The following is a 15,183-nucleotide window of genomic DNA, read 5'->3' as shown; positions in this document are numbered from 1 at the left end:
GAGGTCGGAGGCCGCCGTCGGCTGCTGTCGGCTGCCGTCGACTGCTCTCGGCTGCTGTCAAATGCCGTCGGCTGCCGTCGGCTGTCGTCGGTTACTGTCGGCTGCCGTCAGATACCGTCGGCTACCGTCGGCTGCCGTCGGCTGCTGTCGGCCGCCGTTAGATGCCGTCGGCTGCCGTCTGCTGCCGTCTGCTAAGGTCGGCTACTGCCGTCGGCTGCCGTCAGATGCCGTCGGCTGTTGTCGGCTGCTGTCGGCCGGTGGAGACAGCGTGCGGCTGCGGCCGTGCGGCGACGGCTGCTGGATGCAGGCAGAGCGGAGATGACCCCGGCCGTGGGTGTCGGCTGATAATAGCGTGTGGCTCAGGTGCCCTGCATTGTTTGGGATTGGCTGGAGCTCAGGCTGAAGGAAGGCTGAGGTCTAGATTTCAGCTGTCGTCTAGACGGTCGTGGTGACCGTGATACCATGATCTTCACTCAGTCGTATGCGTTGCGCGCTGCCATGTATGGAGCTCTCATTGGACCCAAACACAAAACAGAATAGAGTGACTTTTACGACAGATGATTTTGCGTTTACATGCCATGTACGTTGTCATAATGCTATCAATAGGTATGACTTTCTCGTTTTTAAAATCAATTTTGTGTGATCTCTACACACACCAAGTTCCGTAAACTAAACACCAAGTTCCGTTTACGACGCCCTGCTTTTTCTTTTTAACAACACCACCCGAAGTCATCCTAGCTCCACTCAGCTGGTGTCCAGTCCACCCCATGTCCAAACGCGACCACCATCTGTGACGCGCCGGGCCGCCGGCGGTCCGTCTGGTGCTGACCCTTCCCCCTCCTCCGCCCAGCTGACCATCATCGTCGTTGACGAGAACGACAATCGGCCCAAGTTCTCGTCCGACCGCTACACGGCCGTGGTGGCGGAGAACGCGCTGCCAGGCACGGACGTGGTGCGCGTGGCGGCCGCCGACCGGGACGAGGGTGACGGCGGCCGAGTTCGCTACAGCTTCGTGGACACCGGCGCCGCAGACGGTGAGCAGCCCACGGAGAGGGTGAGAGGGTGAGGTGCCGACGGGGAGGGTGAGAGGATGAGGTGAGGGGCGCTTGGTGACTAGGTGAGGTGAGAAGCGTGGGGTGAGAAAGTGAGAGACTGGTGCCGAGACTTACGGGGTGGGAGGGTGAAAGTTGCAGGATGGGAGGGTGAGAGTCACAGGGTGAGAGAGTGAGAGGCTGGTGCCGAGAATCACAAGGAGTCGTTGGGCAAAAGGATGAGAGTCACGGGCAAGAGTGAAAGGCTGCAAGGTAAAAGGGCGAGAGAGTGGTGAGTGAGAGAGTCGCAGGGTGGGAGTGTGAGCCCCAGGATGGGAGAGTGAGATTGAAAGTCGTAGCCATAGACTGCATGCCACGCGCGTGGTCTATTTCGCCACCGAGCACCACGCGTGTGATCTACTGCGCCACCGAGCGCCACGTGTGTGATCTACAAGCGGCGACGGAAGGAAGTTTATTTGTTTATTTTGATTTATCGCCAACAAAGTAGCACTCAACTAACAGACGAAGTCGTTTAAATGAAATACAATAAGTACACAACACAGTTGTATGAGCATTGCCAACACGCCTCCGGGTGGGTATCAAATTGACCCCCCCAGCCCGAAGTTTTTCCAAAATGGTTTTCGAACGGTGCGGCTTAGCGGCATCAAATTTTGCATGGCTGTCGAAAATTGAATAGCAGATCGTTTGGCATCAACAATTTAGATTTACCTTGTAAGGGCGCTGATCTATTGCAGGTCAAAATCAGGTCATGGTTTCAGTGAAGGCAATTTCAAGGAACTCCTTCAATCTGATCCAACAACGGAGTGTTAGACTAAGCCATACATGTCTGAGGTGATTCCTCAGGCAACACAACAGTTGAATGAGCAAATTACATTGATCTGAGGTCAGGTATAAAGGTCAGACCAAGGTGAAAACCAACCCGTTTTGTTACTCTAGGGCTTGCTGCATGGGAAAGTTTCTGGTGCTCATTTCGAATTTACTGATAGCAGGAACCGCATTATATATCTTCCATGGACTTCTTAGAGGTCAGAGTAAGTTATGGACCTGAAATGACCCTGGTCAACATTTTGTTCTTAGGGACATACTGCCTAGCGTAATCTTTGTCGCCTATTCAACTGCAAAACTGGGAGCAATCTTGTATGATTTTGGCCACCGTGACCTTCAAAAGGTCAAAAAAAGATCACTGACCTTAAATGAGCATGCGATATGTTTTCTTAGAAACGGTTGTCTAGGTTCTGAGGGCACTTTGGAGACCAACCTGGAATTTGACCTTGTTCGACCTTACTTGACCCGAAGGTCATGGCCCAGGAACCTGAAACTTTGAACTATGTGAGTTTATGTACAGGTTAACACATCCTGCGAATTTGGTGTCTCTAGCTTTCTTAGTTGCCGAGATCTCAGGGGGGGTACCCCCCTCACGCGAGCGAAGGGTATCCAGCCGGCGACCCGGGCGCATGTTAAAGGATAACATCTCAAAGCTAAGTGAAGATACTAAAGAGTTAAAACATTCTTGATCACTTGAACTCTAGAAATGGCAAAGATGTCATGAAAAAAGCCGCGTTAGTGTTGCTCGCCATGAAAATGTTCACGACGTTTGGCAGTCTGCAAAACAGACTGCTCTCTACTGTTTGCACACGAGCGTGAGGTATAGCGGGCAGAGTTCGGGTGGGGTGTCGATCGAGGCGGCGCAAGCAAGGAAAATAGCAAGCACGGGAGTACGCCTTAGGCTCATCGTGAATGCTTTACATTTTGTGGGGTTGAGTGTCAGCCCCCATCTAACCGACGACGCTATCACGTGACCGAGATCGTCCATGACCGACAGACCGCAGTAGCAGTCTATCCGCCGGGACGTAATTTTGCGGGAAGTTTTACGCCATCGGCATGCAAAGGACAGCCAGACTCGATGACGTACGGAAGATCGCTAACAAACAGTGAAAACAGGAGGGGAACCAACAGTGATCCTTCCGGGACGCCGGAGGTCATCAGTTTCCAACAGAAGTTTTTTTCCGTTGACAATGACCCCCGGACGTCTGACGGACAGATGCCAGACAAGCCATTGCAGCGCAGATTCCCTCCAGTGGTATGATTATTTTAGCTTGTGGATCAGAGGCTCATGGTTAATGCTCTGAAAACCAGCCGAGCAATCATTGGAAATGGCATCCGTCTGGTATCCGTCTGACATGGCCTCCCAGGCCGATTTCAGGCAAACACATATGTTGTGCCGCACGAGCGCTTAAGACTAAAACCACGCGGACGATGGCACATCACCGGCCAGACGTGGCCGAACAGCCGAGCATACGCAACCCGTTCTAGTATCTATTATACCCGTATAATTAGGCAAACACATATGTTGTGCCACACGAGCGCTTAAGACTAAAACCACGCGGACGATGGCACGTCACCGGCCAGACGTGGCCGAACAGCCGAGCATGCGCAACCCGTTCTAGTATCTAGTATACCCGTATAATTAGGCAAACACATATGTTGTGCCGCACGAGCGCTTAAGACTAAAACCACGCGGACGATGGCACATCACCTGCGAGACGTGACCGAACAGCCCGTCATACGCAACCCGCTCTAATATCTAGTATACCCGTGTAATTAGGCAAACACATATGTTGTGCCGCACGAGCGCTTAAGACTAAAACCACACGGACGATGGCACATCACCTGCGAGACGTGACCGAACAGCCCATCATACGCAACCCGCTTCTAGTATATTTCCTAAGAGATGAAGCAGGGATATGCTTCCGTAATTTGCTGGCTCCTTTGTGTCGCCTGTCTTGAAAATAGGTATAATGTTTGCCTGCTTGCACCTCCCCGGGAAGACACCAGGACTCGCCGAGAGGTTACAGGTCTTGGTGAGTGAGGCAGCTAACTCGTCCACGCAATCGGTCATTATGCGGACGCTGGTATTGTCAGTCCCGCAGGTCCTGTTGGGACCGACCTTAGTTGTCGCGGATTGCACGGTTGCCTCAGAGACTCGCAGCTCGCTCAATGACCCGACTGTGTAGCACGGCGCATCTGGAGGGTTTCACACACGGATGTAAGCAAGTTTCAGAGCAAAGGCAGCATTCAACACGGCACCGCGAGCCGTGTCATCCGACATGAGAGTACGCTCAGAGTTATACAAGGCATGTGATATCCCTGACCTCTTACTTCAAAAACAACTGTTACCGCTTGGGGTTCGTTTTGGAATCATCGATGAGTTTATGTTATTATTAAGAGCACTTGTCTTTGAGCACGGTATCAAAATAACGTCTCCCGTCCGCGAACTCGGCCGCGGTCACCGCGCCGGGGTTTCTAGGCAGACGTCGGAAAGCTGCCTCTTTCAGCCGGAAAGCAGCTCGCACCGCACCGTCGAACAAGGGGGCAATGGATGCTGAAGAGTCACTGTGGGGACGTGGTCGGCGATGGCCGACACAAGCAGTGTGTGGGAGGTGCCCCTTGCTTGGTCAACTCCGACGTCATCCAGCAACCCCCACGGGATCAGGGAGAGACTTCGGCGCAGGTCGTCGAAGTCAGCTTTCTTATAGCTAAACGCAGTGCGCCGATTCACCGGCTCACTGAGGGTGGCAATGGTCTCTTTGTGATCTGAGCTCAGAAGAGCTCCTTGCACTTCGACCTGTGACGGTATGCGTCGGGACAGTACTGGGTTCAGAACGTTCTCTCCTCTAGTGGATTGGTGGACCCACTGTTTCAGACCCAGCAAGTCGCACATGTCGACGAATCTGGCGGCACGGTTGAAGATCCCGCAGGTCGGGACGGTACCAACGGACGCCGCACAGTACCCACTGCTGCCCGTGCCACGCGGGCGGGCGGCGGCGGAGTCCTTCACTGCTGCCTGTGCCACGCCAGCCGGAGGTCTTCTCCGGCCCGTCGCAACTCTCGGCCCGGCAGGCGGCGGCGCGAGTCTCTCACCGCTGCCCGTGACCAGCTGCGGCGGCCGGCGGCGAGTCTCTCACCCTGCCCGTGCCACGCGGCGGCGGCGGCGGCCGAGTCTCTCACTCTGCCGTGCCACCGCGGCGGCGCGGGTCCTCACGCTGCCCGTGCCACGCGGCGGCGGCGGCGGCGAGTCTCTCACCGCTGCCCGTGCCTGCGGCGGTGGCGGAGAGTCCCCTCTGCACGGCGGCGGCGGCGGCGAGTCTTCACCGCTGCCCGTAGCCATGCGGCGGTGGCGGAGAGTCTCTCACCGCGCCCGTTGCAACGCGGCGGCGGCGGGGCGAGTTCACCGTGCCGTGCCAAGCGTGCGGCTCTCACGGCCGTGCCATGGCGGCGGGGCGGGGGGTGTCTCTCACCGCCGCCTGTCCACGCGGCGACGGCGGGGAGTCCCTCACTGCTGCCTGACCGGTGCGGGACCGGTGCGTTGCAGGTCTATTCACGCTGGAGCCGGAGACTGGCGAGCTGACGGTGTCGGGTGACCTGTCTGGCAAGGGGCGCACCGCGCCCTACCGCCTCACCGTCCGCGCCCAGGTCAGTGGCAGAGGTCGGGTCAGGTCAGGCCACGTGGCGTCAGGTCGGGCCGGTCGTGGCTGCGCCGTGGTGGTTTATGGTGTTGGCAGCGTGGCTGGCCATGACTTGACACGCTGCGTCAGGCTTGTGCGTGCGATGTCAGGGTTCTCCAGAGCCAGGGCGAGCAGCGTTGCTGAGTGACGTCACGCCTCGGGTGAACCTCGTGACGTCACCGTGCCGGCCGCTTCCCAGGACCAGGGCGAAGATCCGCTGCTGAGTGACGTCACGCTAGAGGTGTATATCGGCGACGTCAGCAGCAACGACGGCATACCGCGCTTTGTTCGGCCGACGCCGGAGGAAGAGGTCGGCGTGCTGGAGGTACGAGCGCCGCTATTGGTCGGAACAAAAGGCGCTGGCCATTGGCTGCTGGTGATGTCAGAGATGGGAGCTAACCGCGCCAGCCGCTATGCCTTAAGTGTTGCTGATGATTATAGTGATTTGACCTATAGATTGTAGGAGCGGTCTCTTTAAGGAGCTTAAGCAGTAGTTGGGATGTTTTTGCCTGAGTGGCGTTCCTTCGTTTTGCGTTCAACGTGTATTTGTGTGACGTCTGGTGTGTTGTGTGGCATCAGGCGTGTCTGTGTAGCGTCTGGTGTCTTTTGTTAGTGGCGTCGGATGTGTTTGTGCTGCGGTGGTATGTTTGTGTGGGCGTTGGCGTGTTTGTGCGGCCGTCTGGTGTGTTTTTGTGTGGACATCGATGTGGTTGTGGCGGCGTCTGGTGGTGTGTGTGGTGGTCGGGTGTGTTTGTGTGGCGTTGGTGTGTTTGTATGGCGTCTGGTGTGTGTATGTGGACGTCGGGTGTGTTTTTGTGGTGTCGGGTGTGTTTGTGTGGCGTTGGTAGTGGTTGTGGTGTATCTGATGTGTTTGTTTGTGGGCGTCTGGTGTGTTTGTGCGGCGTCCTGGGCGGTTTGTGCGGGCGTCTGGTGCGTTCTGTGTTTGGCGTCTGGTGGTTGTGTGTGAGTGCGTGTGTGTATGTGTGTGTGTGTGTGTGTGCGTGTGTGCGTGTGTGTGTGTGTGGTGTGTGTGCGTGTGTGTGTGTGTGTGTGTGCGTGTGTCGTGTGTGTGTGTGGTGTGTGTGTGTGTGTGTGTGTGTGTGTGTGTGTGGCGTTGGGCGTGTTTGTGTGGCGTCTGGTGTGTTTGTGCGGCGTCTGGTGTGTTTGTGTGGTGTCGGGTGTGTTTCTGTGGCGTTGGTGTGTTTGTGTATATTTGGTGTGTTTGTGTGGCGTCTGGTGTGTGTGGCGTCTGATGTGTTTGTGTTGCGTTGAGGTGTTTGTGCGGCGTCAGGTGTGTTTGTGTGGTGTCGAGTGTGTTTGTGTGGCGTTGGTGTGTTTGCGTGGCGTTGGGTGTGTTTGTGTGTCATCTGGTTGTGTTTGTGTGGCTTCAGGTGTATTTGTGTGCTTCGTCGACCGCGAATAGCTGACCTTTTTCTTGATTTTCGTCCATCCCGTTGGCTCATTTGGTTAGAGCGCATGCCTCCCGATCCACCCGCCCGTGGCAGGTTGGGCTCGAGTTACTCTAGGCGCCCGCTATTTGCCCTTGACAGCCATGGGATGCGACCGCTAGCAGCGGCCGCGCTAAAGAGCAGGCCAGTCCGTGTAGAGTATTGCGGCACATTGAACGTGTGCCACCAAATTCTGCTTTTGACCTGGATTTGCGTGATCGGATGGTAGGGGTCGGGGCCCACACAACAATCAGTGCTTAGCGTGAGCTCTAATCCCAGAAATGCATCCATCCAAAAAATATTCGGATTTAATCTTTAAAAAAGATGTCAAGTCACGATACATTCGGTATCGCAGTATTGCACATTAACTCTCGTCGTGTATGCGCTTAATAACACATATCTAGCCTGACACCGTGCGCACAACGGGCACCGGACTCGAGGATATCAAGGCAGCTTCAAAGCGGCAACACGCTGACACTTGGTTCAGTCTGTAAATCAGGATTATGCCCTGTCGGCAGCAGCATGTCACCAACCGCGGCACATGTCCAGCGCTTAATCTGTACCGGAAGCACCGGCAGCGTGCCGTCGGCGAGCTGCCAGCGATGCTGGTGTGGTGACGTGCCCATAGCAACACTGAACACAGCTTGTGAGAAGCACTTCCTGGGGCTGGAGCGGCACGTCCCGAGAATGACCGCTTGCCGACGCACGCAGCGGTCCAGGTCACCACTTGTCGTCGTCCATGTCTTTGCTTGTGACATGCTGGTGACCTGCCTTGCCGGTGACCTGCTGGTGACGCAGCTCCTCACGCTGAATGTGCCGCATTACCGCAGAGATGGCTGGCTCTGCAGTGTTGTCTCATCACCCCCGCCCTCACCTGAACCAGTACCGGCATTACGCACGGTTGTAGCTGGACGTGCGCATGACGACAGGCTGTAGTAGCGCACGCCACGTCTGACGGCAGACTGCTGTAGTGCAGTCACGTCAGGCGGCAGGCTGTAGTAGCGCACGTCACGTCTGACGGCGGAATGTAGTAGCGCACGCCACTTCTGACGGCAGGCCTTAGTAGCGCCGTCACGTCTGACGGCAGGCTGCAGTAGCGCACGTCGCGTCTGGCGGCAGGCTATAGTAGCGTACGTCACGTATGACGGCCGGCTGCTGTAGCACACGTCACGTCAGAGCGTTGACGTTGACCATGTCCGCTGTTGCCTCGGCCGGGCTTCCCAGTCAGCCGTGCGCTGAGACCCGGCGCGTTTGCAGAACCTGCCGCCTGGTGCGCTGGTGTTCCACGCGCAGGCCACAGACCCGGACGACCCGCTGACGCCGAGTGGCCACCTCAAGTACTCGTTCCTGGGCTCCGGCCAGGTGTCCAAGGACGGCCGCTTCGCCATCGGTGAGCGATCCGCCGCGGCCGGACCGGCCGGCTGCTCGGCGCGGACGACAGGCGAAACAGCTGATCAGGCGGCTCAGCTGGTCAGGCGGAGCAGCTGGTCAGGCAACAGCTGGTCGCAGCTGGTCAGGCGGGGCAGCTGGTCAGGCGGGTCAGCTGGTCAGGCGGGACAACTGGTCAGGCGGGGCAGCTGGTCAGCCGGGGCAGCTGGTCAGGCGGGACAACTGGTCAGGCGGGGCAGCTGGTCAGCCGGGGCAGCTGGTCAGCCGGGGCAGCTGGTCAGCCGGGGCAGCTGGTCAGGCGGGGCAGCTGGTCAGCCGGGGCAGCTGGTTAGGCGGGACAGGTGGTCGGGCGGGGCAGCTGATCAGACAGTAGCTGGTCGCAGCTGGTCAGGCGGGGCAGCTGGTTAGGCGGGTCAGCTGGTCAGGCGGGACAACTGGTCAGGCGGGGCAGCTGGTTAGGCGGGCCAGCTGGCCAGGCGGGATAGCTGGTCGGTTGAGGCAGCTGGTCAGGCGGGGCAGCTGGTCAGGCAGCAGCTGGCTGCAGCTGGTGTGTCAACAGCGTGCACTGTTTGTACCGTCGTGCTTCTCGGCTGTACATGCGCACAAGCAGCTGTGATGCGGCAGCACGAGTGCTCCGATGAGCTAAGACGCGAGTAGCATTCCTATCGCGACTATGATCGCCCGCGCGCCACGAAAAAGTCACCCTGTCGTCGCTGGTGGGAGCCGGCCGCCGCCCAGCCGTCGCCGGCTGCAGCCCTGGCCTTGTGGTCCCGTGCGGAGTGAACGACCATTGGCCGCTGCTCTACCCCGTTGTTCAGCACCCGCTGTTCAGCACCCGCTGTTCAGCCCCCACTGTTTAGTTTCCTTGTTCAGCCCCCGCTGTTGTGCCGCCGCTGTTCAGCCCCTGCTGGTCAGCCCCGCTATTCAACACCCGCTGTTCAGCACCTGCTGTTCAGCACCCGCTGTTCAGCCCCCATTGCTCAGACCCCACTTTTGAGCCCCCACTGTTCAGCCCCCGCTGTTTAGTCCCCGCTGTTCTGCCCCCACTGTTCAGCCCCCACTGTTCTGTTGCCGCTGTTCCGCCCCCACTGCTCAGCCCTCGCTCTTCTGCTGCCGCTGTTCAGCCCTGCTGTTCAGCCCCTGCTGTTGTGCTGCCGCTGTTCAGCCCCCGCTGTTCAGCCCCCGCTGTTCAGCCCCCGCTGTTTAGCCCCGCTGTTCAGCCCCTGCTGTCCCGCCCCACTGTTCAGCCCCGCTCTTCTGTTGCCTCTGTTCAGCCCCCGCTGTCCCGCCCCCACTGTTCAGCTCCCGCTCTTCTGTTGCCTCTGTTCAGCTCCCGCTGTCCCGCCCCCACTGTTCAGCTTCCGCTCTTCTGTTGCCCCTGTTCAGCCCCTGCTGTTGTGCCGCCGCTGGTCTGACGGCTGCAGCGTGGCCGGCAGACTCCCGGACAGGAGTGATCCGAACGCGCCAGAGCCTGGACCGGGAGCAGGAGCGGCGCCACACGCTCCTGCTGCAGGCGGCCGACCAAGGCCAGCCGCCGCAGCAGGCCGTCCGCGCTCTGGTGGTCAACGTGCGCGACGTGGACGACAATGTGGCGCGCTTCGACCGTGACAGGGTGAGCGTGCCGCGCCACACCCGCCGCCGTTTGCGCCGTTTTGGCGGGAATGCGAGACGGGTCAGGCCGGCCTAGCCTTGCTGCGCTACCTCGCAGGGGGCAGCGGGCGGAAGCGGGTTTCCGTGGTGTTAGCTTGTGACCGGGCCGGCCGGCGGGCCTTCCGCGGACGACTCGGGCTCCGTTGCCGGGCGCGGCGGTGCCGATGTCGTCGCTGCGGTCTGAGGGCGATATAGTGGCGTCGTGTTGACGGGACGGCTCGGTGGCGGTTGTCGGAATTCGCGCGGATTGTGGATATTCAAGCACTTCAAGCTGATCGACGCGCGCTGCTGGCCTGTCAGTCGATCGCGCCAGCTGGCCCGCCCGGACGCCTCTGGTGCGTTTCTGGCGCCGGTTAAAGGCTGGCCGATGTAGCGCGGCGCCATGCCAACCGGTCAGGCGCAGTGCTGTTACTGAGCCGTTTGGGCGGTCAGATCGGGCAAGGCGCCGTCTGTAGTACGTGTAGTTTGTGACATGATGCATGGGGATGAGAGCGAGGAGAGCAGAACCAGATGTATGTATCGTTGCGTGGTGCCACGAGACGCCTTTCTGCCCGCTGGAATAGCGCAGACTTACTTAGTGGATGGAGGAATACGCTGCGTACGTGCGCTTTTCTCGTTAGTGCCTTATACGCCCATCATGTGCTTGTGGGTCGCCACCCTGCGGAAGAGGCGGTACGCAGGGTGTGTCCGGGCCCGCCGCTGCCCTCCCTCGCCCCCCGCTCTTGAACGCGATCTGCAGGAGCCCTGTGTTGGCCTCTGCTGCAGGCGGCCGGGCCCAAGGAGGTGGTGGTCACCGAGGAGCTAGCGGTCGGCTCCGTGGTCACCACGGTGACGGCCGTGGACGGCGACGCCGGCCGGTTCGGCCAGATCCACTACGTCATCACAGGTGGGTGCCGCAGGACGGCGGACGGCCGGTCGGGGAGTCCTCGATGACTGACTGGGAAGCTGGAACAGAGACAATCATTTGCTGGCGGCACACCAGCAAAAATCTCACGCCGATCAATGTCAATGATTTACGCCTTTGGTGCCCAAATGTTCAGGGAGGTGAATGACTTTCATCTGGTAAGGACATACATGCGACTGGCTGCATTTGTGTGTGTTGTGTGAAGCGAACACCAGTGCGGCCACACCAGGGCCCTGTTCCTCATTAGCCAATGAAAACCCACTATCTTCTTCGGAGTAAGCCCATTCCTTCTCCATGACATCACCACCAAGGGTCATTCCCTACTTTGCCGAAAGGCGAAGTAAGTGTGTTTGTAAGCTGTTAGTACACGTGTGAAGAACATTATGCCCATGCATGTATATATATATATATATATATATATATATATATATATATCGATAGATAGATAGATAGATAGATAGATAGATAGATAGATAGATAGATAGATAGATAGATAGATAGATAGATAGATAGATAGATAGATAGATAGATAGGTAGATAGATAGATAGATAGATAGATAGATAGATAGATAGATAGATAGATAGATAGATAGATAGATAGATAGATAGAGATAGAGAGATAGCGAGATCAGACAGGAGTAATCACCTCAATTCTTGCAGGAAAGCCAGCATAATGGAGATATAGATGCATTGTTTTTTACCGACATGCCTTTATCGAAACGAATGGCAGAAATTAATTCTAAATTGCCAGCCGATTACGCTACTCGATTGATTTTGCAGGATTTGTTTTTTGAAACAGCGAGCCACCGTTTTTAAGGGACACGAGCATTCGGGGAATTCTTTAAGGAGCAATTGCCAGCCATTACTACGCTCACGTCACACACATATGACGTGTGAGCTCACCCCACGCACGTACGACACGTGAGCGCACACGTCACACACGTGTGCCATGTGAGCACGCACGTCACACACGTGTGACATGTGAGCACACACGTCACGCACGTATGGCACGTGAGCACACACGTCACACACGTGCGACACGTGAGCACACACGTCACACGCGTGTGCTATGTGAGCACACACGTCACGCACGTGTGCCACGTAAACTCACGTCACACGTGTGACATGTGAGCACATATATATAGGATGTGTGGCTGCCTCTGCGCCTGTCAGCTGCGCCAGCCTCACCCGCCAGCTCTCAAGCCCCACAGTATAGTGTCCTGACGTGAGAGCGACTTCCCTCGTTCAGCTGCAGGCAAACTCATGCTTTGCTTTCCTTAGACGAGCCAGATCATTAGCGGCTTGCGTCGTCTTCATGTGAGGCTTGCGCGATGCACAATTTGTTTGGAGCATTGTTTCGTAGTCTGAGCTGGTACTAGTCCTGTGCCTTGATTAGCATAGGAGCATGCTGTGAACCTCATGTAGCTTAATGTACTCATAAGACTTGGAGCCAACTGCTGTAGCTGATCTGACCTGATGAAGTGACGTGCTTTGACTCAAGCCACCCTGCTCGAAATTCCGACAATCCACTATGGCAGGCGCTGCATTATCCGCCTCATGTGCTGTGCTCGACAACGGGTAGCCAGCTGCTCCCCAGAGCGGGTAGGTGAGCAATTACGCAAGCGGATACGCTTACAAGCGTATTAGCTTTACACATTCAAGTCGAATAGTTCTGGTTAGGCGTCGTCGGGACCCGAGGCTGCGAAGCATCCGTTAATTCTTCTAAGTTAATTTATATATAACAAGTTAAAATGGAATTATAATTGTATATATTATTATATATAAATAAATTTATATATAATAATATATAATAAGTTAAAATTTCTTCCGTTAATTCTTCTAATTCTTAATTCTTCTTCGAAGCATCCGTTAGTTCTTGTAAGCAGCCGTCGCGGGGATGCGCGACAAACACGATATATGAGGCTGATCTAATACAACGACCACAACCGACATCGTGTGGCCGTCTGCACCGCAGGGGATATTTACTGCCGGTGTTGTGGCAGGCTGTTGTGTCAGCCCAGTTTTGGTCCCGTTCACCGCGACACCCGGCCGCACAACGCTCCACTGCGCTGCTGGATATCCGCCGCGAGCGGGACCAGCGGCGCAGGCTCGCCGCTTCCGCGCCATTATTGGCATTCATGGCAATATTGCCGCCGGTATTGGCCCGTCGCCGACGATAAGGTCACGCGTTCGTCCGGAGGTCAGAGCAGCAGCGTCGCCTTTTGCACCCACTGATATGGCGACTTTTGCAATCAGATGTGTTTTGTGAACAATGTTTATATGTTGGGTGAATGTTGGTTACCGTGAAGTGGTCATGAAGTCTGTCTCAATTGTACCGGCCCCAGCTGGCCCGGGTTACACAAAAACGTGTTGCATCCGAGATAACGATTGCTGGCGTTGCCATGGGCCTGTCGGTGTTGGCTGACTGGATGGTTTGTGGGCGGTGAATGCGCTTACACGTTGCATTCAGTTTCACCTTGTTATCTACCTAGACGGCCGAGATCTGACGTGAGTCCTGAAAAACACCCCTCATCCCTAATTTTTTTTAGTTTGCCGTCGAGTTGTTTGTTGTTTGTTGAAGGGACTCGGAGCACGCTGTCGTGCACCCGACGGTTCGCTCACCAGCGCACGCACGGGGCCGGGCGCATCCACGTTCACTGTTGTCTGCACAATCGCCGTTCCTTTTCCGAGTTGCAATATGTGATCTTGTTTCGCCGTATCCCCTCCCCATTCCCAGTTTTGTCGGATGTACCGCCTCCCTCCCCCCGCCCTTTTTTCGAACGATGGGCCTGGTTACCACCCGTTTTTCGACGATTTTTGGCAATTTGCGACTCCCGCGTTTCCGCGTGAACCCATGGGGGCACGCTTGGGAGTGCCGGCGGCGCTCTGGTCGTCGGGTCCGGTTCCAAATGTAACTATATAATTGTTCCGGTGGCCTGGCAGCGCGCCAAATGCCTCGCGTCCGGCTGGCACCTGCTCCATGGCGGGATTGCATTTGCGCGTGACAGATGTACGTACTTACGAACATTATGAAGATTATTATATTGCGGTCTGTATGTTACGCTGCATACAGGATTCGTGGTCTCTTCTGTCTCTTGTCTGGTCAGCCTAAAACACTGTGCAGTCTTTTAGAGAAGAGGAGCTCAAGGAATTCGGGCTGTATGCTGTATGCCCAAACGCGACTTATTTTCGTTGTGATTGCAGACAATCACCGGTGACCCATTAACTGCAGCCTTCTGGTGTGCCTAAATGCTTACAATGATTCAAGCGGACGTTTGCAATTTTGGTAGTGACATGCTGTGACAAACAAGCCCAGCCACGTTTTCATTAAGCACACTAGAATATCGGTTACACGTCACACGTTCCTCATGACGTCACTTGCATCGGGGGCGTGCCCCACGCGCGGCACACGCAGGTGACAAACGGCGCATGACACGCTGATACAAACGCACGGGCGAGCCACCATAAGCCCCCGCCTCTCGATCGCCCCGGGTCCCGTGCTCGGCGTCGGCCGTCACCATGGCAACCGGTTGCAGGCGGCGATCCGGATGGCGTGTTCGCCTTCAACCGCACAGCGTCAGGCGCCGGCCAGCTGGTGCTGGCGTCGCGGCTGGACCGTGAGCAGCGCGACGGCTACCTGCTGACCGTGCGCTGTCAGGCTGAGGAGCCCGAGACGCCGGCGCCGGCGCAGTACGACCCCCAGGTGAGGAGCCGGCGCTGTCAGGCTGAGGAGCCCGAGACGCCGGCGCCGGCGCAGTACGACCCCAGGTGAGGAGCCGGCGCTGTCAGGCTGAGGAGCCCGAGACGCCGGCGCCGGCGCAGTACGACCCCCAGGTGAGGAGCCGGCGCTGCCAGGCTGAGGGCCCGAGACGCCGGCGCCGGCGCAGTACGACCCCCCGGTGAGGAGCCGGCGCTGTCAGGCTGAGGAGCCCGAGACGCCGGCGCCGGCGCAGTACGACCCCCAGGTGAGGAGCCGGCGCTGTCAGGCTGAGGAGCCCGAGACGCCGGCGCCGGCGCAGTACGACCCCCAGGTGAGGAGCCGGCGCTGCAGGCTGAGGAGCCCGAGACGCCGGCGCCGGCGCAGTACGACCCCCAGGTGAGGAGCCGGCGCTGTCAGGCTGAGGAGCCCGAGACGCCGGCGCCGGCGCAGTACGACCCCCAGGTGAGGAGCCGGCGCTGTCAGGCTGAGGAGCCCGAGACGCCGGCGCCGGCGCAGTACGACCCCCAGGTGAGGA

General features: G+C 57.5%; 1 protein-coding gene across 1 annotated transcript in view; it reads left to right on the top strand.

Annotated features, from left to right (window-relative positions):
* The window catches only part of LOC119104893 (cadherin-23), a gene marked incomplete in the record, with an annotated part of 112,011 nt that overhangs the window by 93,762 nt on the left and 3,066 nt on the right, over positions 1-15,183 (top strand). The window contains 7 exon segments of the mRNA XM_037228628.1: positions 844-1,034; positions 5,425-5,525; positions 5,757-5,882; positions 8,263-8,395; positions 9,831-10,006; positions 10,810-10,930; positions 14,485-14,651. Of these exon segments, the coding sequence (XP_037084523.1) occupies positions 844-1,034; positions 5,425-5,525; positions 5,757-5,882; positions 8,263-8,395; positions 9,831-10,006; positions 10,810-10,930; positions 14,485-14,651 (1,015 nt within the window).

The sequence above is a fragment of the Pollicipes pollicipes genome, unplaced genomic scaffold (genome assembly GCF_011947565.3).
Source record: "Pollicipes pollicipes isolate AB1234 unplaced genomic scaffold, Ppol_2.1 Scaffold_6052;HRSCAF=7182_pilon_pilon_pilon, whole genome shotgun sequence".
Lineage (NCBI taxonomy): Eukaryota > Metazoa > Arthropoda > Thecostraca > Pollicipedomorpha > Pollicipedidae > Pollicipes > Pollicipes pollicipes.
This window is presented reverse-complemented; position numbering and strand designations above follow the sequence as displayed.